Below are 6,383 nucleotides of genomic sequence, written 5' to 3' on the forward strand. Positions count from 1 at the left end.
GTAAAGGTACATGGCAAACAATGAGGGCTGATGAGAAGCCAAGGACAATGGCACGGGGTTTTGATCCTACTTCATGTTCTGGCTTTGTGAGAGCCTGGCCAGTTTAGATGTTCACCTTCCTAGACATGGACGGAGCAGGGAGGTTCTTGAACTTTCCACAGTGCAGGGAACCCTGACTGCTCTTTGGACTGGAGAGGGAGGGGGAGAGGAGTGGGGGGAGGGGAGAAGTGCGGGAGGAGGGGGAGGGAAATGAGAGGCTGGGAGGAGGAGGAAACTTTTTTTTTCTCAATAAAAAAAATTCCAAAAAAAAAAAAAAAAAAAAAAGGAAAGGTACCTGTTGCCAAGTCTGACAACCTGAGCTCAGTCCCAGGTAGAGAGAACCAACTTTTGAAAATTACCTCTGACCTCACATTCAGATTACATGCACTTGGTTCTTGTCATGGTGACATTTCAGGAAATGTCAAAGTAAATATATCCAATATAGACTGTCAATGAAACAATAACTTTATATACAAATTTATTTTTATAAATTTTGCAAATATTGACAAATAAATGACAATATATAATAAAAACCTAAAGAATAAATAAATAGGGAGAAAGGAACTATTGAATGTCATTTCCCACCTCAAATAATTTAGATCATTGGAACCATAAGCAGTCCAACTCATACATCAACAATGATAATGAACCAGTTTCAAAACTTAGAACTTTTGAGACCTATTTGGTCATGTTATAAAAAGGAGCTTTTGTGACGGCGGCGCCGGCCCACACGCGCGCTGCGGCGGCTCCCTCCCAGCCTCCCCTCCCCTCCCCTCAGTCCCTTTCCCCTTCCCCACCCCGCCCTGCCGGGCCAGCGCAAGCCGTCGCCCGCCCTCAGCATCGGCCCCCAATGTCAGCCCGCGCGCCGCGGGCTGGGCCCCTAGCTCCTCCTCTCAGGTTCCGCGGGCGCCGGGCGCTCTCCTCCCCGCAACTCGTACTCTCACACCTCGCGGGCACGCGGGCAAGCGGCGCCGCCATGAGCGCCCAGTTCCAGGCTGCACACTGGCCTAGGTGCGGCGGCCCGAGATAGGGTCCCCTGAGCCTCCCGGGGGAGGAGAGGAGCCAGCCCCGCGCTCCGCCCCCTCCCCCCGCGATTGCCGGCGCTGCCGCCACCTCGCCGCCTCAGCCAGGCGGGGAGGAGGAGTAGGAGCAGGAGCAGGCCTCCGGACCCCGCACCGCCACCCGCAGGACATTTCTGATTGATTGCATCCTTGAAGAGCATCAGTAGAAGAGGAAAAAAAAGATGGGTGTGAAAACATTTACTCACAGCTCCTCTTCCCACAGCCAGGAAATGCTGGGAAAACTAAATATGTTACGAAATGATGGACATTTTTGTGATATCACTATTCGTGTCCAGGATAAAATCTTCCGGGCTCATAAAGTGGTACTAGCAGCTTGCAGTGATTTCTTTCGCACAAAACTTGTGGGCCAAGCAGAGGATGAGAACAAAAATGTGTTAGATCTTCATCATGTTACAGTGACTGGCTTTATACCTCTTTTAGAATACGCTTACACAGCCACTCTGTCAATTAATACAGAAAATATTATTGATGTTCTAGCTGCAGCCAGCTATATGCAAATGTTTAGTGTTGCTAGTACCTGTTCAGAGTTCATGAAATCTAGTATTTTGTGGAATACACCCAATAGCCAACCAGAAAAGGGTCTAGATGCTGGGCAAGAAAATAGTTCTAATTGCAATTTTACTTCTCGAGATGGAAAGTATTTCTCCAGTGTCTTCAGAGTGCAGTGTTGTGGAAAGGACCATTCCTGTCTGCCAAGAATCCCGGAGGAAATGCAAAAGCTACATTGTGATGTCTCCCGAGAGTCCTGTAAAATGTAGCACACAAACAAGTTCACCCCAGGTATTGAATTCCTCAACTTCCTATGCAGATAATAGAAATCAGCCAGTTGACTCTTCCTTAGCTTTTCCATGGACTTTCCCTTTTGGAATTGATCGAAGGATTCAGCCTGAGAAAGCAAAGCAGACAGAAAATACCCGGACTTTAGAGTTGCCTGACCCATCTGAGGCAGGTAGAAGAGTGACTGACTACGTGACTTGTGAGAGCACAAAAGCTACCTTGCCTCTAGGTACAGAAGAAGTTGTGCAGGTCAAAGTAGAAAGATTAAGTGATGAGGAAGTCCATGAGGAAGTGTCCCAGCCTGTCAGTGCGTCTCAGAGCTCACTGAGTGATCAGCAGACAGTGCCGGGAAGTGAGCCAGTTCAAGAGGACCTTCTGATTAGTCCACAGTCTTCCTCTATAGGCTCAGTAGATGAAGGAGTTACAGAGGGGTTGCCTACACTTCAAAGCACTTCTAGCACCAATGCTCATGCAGACGATGACGACAGATTGGAAAATGTTCAGTATCCCTACCAACTCTACATTGCTCCTTCTACCAGCAGTACAGAACGACCAAGTCCAAATGGTCCAGACAGACCTTTTCAATGTCCAACCTGTGGGGTTCGATTCACCCGTATTCAGAACCTAAAACAGCACATGCTTATCCACTCAGGAATTAAACCATTTCAGTGTGACCGCTGTGGAAAAAAGTTCACCAGGGCTTACTCGCTAAAGATGCATCGCCTAAAGCATGAAGGTAAAAGCTGTTTCCGGTGCCAGATATGTAGTGCCACTTTCACTTCCTTCGGGGAATATAAACACCATATGAGGATTTCCCGGCACATTATCCGCAAGCCTCGGATTTACGAGTGCAAAACATGTGGCGCCATGTTCACCAACTCTGGAAATTTAATCGTGCACCTGAGGAGTCTGAACCATGAAGCATCAGAGCTAGCAAACTACTTCCAGAGCAGTGATTTCTTAGTGTCGGACTACTTAAACCAGGAGCAAGAAGAGACTCTGTTCAGTATGATCTTGGAGAAAACACTTTTGAAAGCAACTCTTCTGTTCAAATGCCTGTGATTTCACAGGTCTCCTCAACCCAGAATTGTGAAAGTTCTTTCCCTTTGGGGTCTCTTGGTGGGCTTGCAGAGAAGGAGGAGGATGTGCAAGACCAGCCAAAGACCAGTGCTCATGCTGAGGCCACCCAAGATGACCCCCCAAAGTCAGAGCTGTCTTCTATAACTATCGAGTAATTTTGTGATTTGGCCTTGGTTTTGGTTTTTGGAAAGTGCCTGTGCTTGGTCTTTAATGTTTAAAGTTAACTTTTCAAACAAAGAAGGGTGCCCTTTGTAAGCCCTGAAATTGGAGGGTTGCTTTGTTTTTGTTTTTTCATAGCTGAGAGATTGCTTCTGTATGTATACAATAAGGTAACATTGAAACAGAATATAAACTCTGAGAGTTAAAGAGAAGCAGCTGATTTCAAACATGGCAATTCTTCCCATTGTTAAAGTGGGCAGCAGCAGATACAGAAGAAACCAGGTTATTGTTGACTTTCCTGAGATAAGAGGGCTCATGGGAAGTTAGTAAACAGAATTTGACAATGCCTAAGTAAATGTTTACTCCTAGATGCAGGGTGTTATAAACCCTGTAGTTTTGGAAGTATTTATGGTAATTTTTTCAAATGAAGGTAAATAACTTTTGAAATCCAGCATATTCTTTTTTTAAGCCATTATGAATTTTCATGGTGAAAAATTGGTATCGGGCAGGCATTTCCTGTACCTTTATAGTACCACTCCAAAGGCTAAGAGGTGTGATTGAGAGAAGTCAGGCTGTGCATGGAATGGCCAGGGTACAGAATGAGGTATGTATACCCCAGCTTTATAGGAATTGTTTTAATACTGTTTTTCTTACTAGAATGAATGTTTACCTGGCCTTTGAATGCTGATACCTGGCTAACTAGGACATTGCCCAGATAAGTGTCCTATTGTCCCATCAACAGTACTTTCACTTGCATATACTATTGTGCTGCCATATAAAAGAAAAATATTGAAGATATTCTATATTTTATATATAGGTTTATGTATTGTTGGGGATGTTTATGCTGTGCTGTTTGGGACAAAATAAAAGAATTCTGTTTTGAGGCTACCTTCTTAAAAAAAAAGGAGCTTTTGAATAAGAAAGAATAATGAACATCTAATAACAGCAATGTTGATCATTTGTATTATTAGTTAATTGATAAGCACTTTCCTAAATGATTTCTCTCTATATTTTATATAAGCCTAGAAGCTATCCAAGCAGGAATGTTTACTGTCTACATTTTATTAACAAAAATAAAGGAAAAATAATTATCCTAAAATTATACAAACATTAGAAATAAAGCAAGATCCTAACATACTTATTTGAATAGAAAGTAAGGTAATAATACTAATATTTTGTCTCAAATATTTCATATCAATGCTTTAATAGGAAAATTATAAAAAAATCACAATTTTAAGGTAAATGGTAGAAATGTGATAGATTTGAAAAATAAAATATATCTTTTCTGTAAAGAACATATAATAGCAACTACTAATGTGATAAACATCTATTTTTAATTATTTATTTTTATTAATTCTTTGGGAACTTTTTTTTATTTATTATGTATACAGTACTCTATCTGTGTGTATGCCTGCAGGCCAGAAGAGTGCACCAGACCTCATTACAGATGGTTGTGAGCCACCATGTGGTTGCTGGGAATTGAACTCACGACCTTTGGAAGAGCAGGCAATGCTCTTAACCACTGAGCCATCTCTCCAGCCCCCCTTTGGGAACTTTTTAATATGTTTTGATCATATTCAGCTTATCTTTCCCAACAAATTTGCTCCCCTTGCTTACTGACCAACTAAGTCTTATTTTTTTTTCTATCAAGGTCAATATACAGCACAAATATTCATGCATTATGAATTTACTGTAGAATATCATCAATTTATTAGGAACTATAATTTTAAATAAACTTTCATTCCCAGCAAATAAGAATTGCCAGTAGCTCCTCATCTAGGGAATGAATTCCCTGCCCCTCTCTATGATGGGATTTGGTCTTGTTTAAGCTTGCACAGGTTTTGTATAAGATATCACAACCACTGTGTGCATAGCTGTCCTACTATGACTGGAATAAAATTTTCCCTTATGGTTACCCACTATCTCTGACTCAAACAATATTTCGATCCTCTCTATGGTAATGATTTCTGACCCATCAGAAAAGATATTATTCAGTCAACTATTCTCTGCACCTTAGCTAGTTGTAGGTCTCTGTGTTAATCATCATGTAGTTCAAATAGAAATTGCTCTTATGCTTTTTGAGTTACCTTCACCTATAGGTATAATGATAAGTCGTTAGGAATTGGTTTAACATTATGCCCCTTTGGAAAAATAACAGTTTTCCCCCTAAAATTCATGAACTATTTGGCCACAGATTCTCAGACTGATAATTGTGTCACATACTGGTTTCATCTTTTATTGTAGTCATTTTATCCAGTAATAAAGTAGTTAGTTACTCCTGTGATATTTGTGCCATTATTGTACAATGGGATATGCCTTGTCAGGCCAGTAATTGTTACAGTTCTTGAAGTTCACAACTTAGTACAGACAATGATGATTTTTTTCTTTTGGTAGTATACATATCACTTTTCAGCAATGTGATAATTAGACAGCAGGGATCAAGCTTCCTGGACATTGCCAGCTTGATTTCTCTATGTTATATGACTCAAGAATGTGGTATCTTAAATTACAGGGTCTTACCATCAAGTTCTAGAGAGGAACCAGGAGTGATGGCAATGATCTGTTATGGTTCAGGCTTGATGGGACATCATTGGCCAAGAACTTGAAAACAAGTAATACCTATTCTTCACTTAGGGGCAACACATTAATCAGACTGGGTTTGTTGTATTTACATTTTCTGACATATATGATCTGTCTTTGTTTTTTTTTTGAAAAATTATTTAATTTTTTTTGTTGTTTTTTTTGAAAAATTATTTAATTTTTTTGTTGTTTTTTTTGAAAAATTATTTAATTTTTTTTGTTTTTTTTTGAAAAATTATTTAATTTTTTTTGTTTTTTTTGAAAAATTATTTATTTATTTTTTTGTTTTTTGTTTTTTTTTTGAAAAATTATTTAATTTTTTTTTGATCTGTCTTTGCATATATATATATATATATATATAATATCTGTTTAGTAAAAAAAAATCCCTTTTGTTCTTGAGGAATTCTATGACACAGTTCATCAGTTCATTAATATACATTGGATTACTGAAAAGGAAACAAAAAGTAAAACCTGAAGGTCCCATAATATTTTCACAAATGTACCCTTTCTCTTCTTCTTTTCTTTAACCTGATATGCCATCATGTAATAGAGTATTTATTATCTGAAGGAATCAGGAGACCCTACCTAGTATCCAGAATTAGTCCTTTGAGATGAATTAATCTTAATTAAATTTTCTTTTTGCTCTACCAGTAAGTGTTTTAATCC

The 6,383-nt window shown here is 39.6% G+C and overlaps 1 protein-coding gene across 1 annotated transcript; it reads left to right on the forward strand.

The window, feature by feature from the left end:
- Positions 1-1,216: 1,216 nt before the first annotated feature.
- Positions 1,217-3,201, forward strand: LOC121440447 (zinc finger and BTB domain-containing protein 44-like). The gene is given in 3 exon segments (XM_041641204.1): positions 1,217-1,756; positions 1,758-2,895; positions 2,898-3,201. Coding segments are annotated over 3 exon segments (1,848 nt in total). The 5' UTR covers positions 1,217-1,282; the 3' UTR covers positions 3,134-3,201.
- The last annotated feature ends 3,182 nt before the right edge of the window (positions 3,202-6,383 follow it).

This window comes from Microtus oregoni, unplaced genomic scaffold (assembly GCF_018167655.1).
Source record: "Microtus oregoni isolate MIOR12 unplaced genomic scaffold, Mior012 000067F_ref0000223, whole genome shotgun sequence".
Lineage (NCBI taxonomy): Eukaryota > Metazoa > Chordata > Mammalia > Rodentia > Cricetidae > Microtus > Microtus oregoni.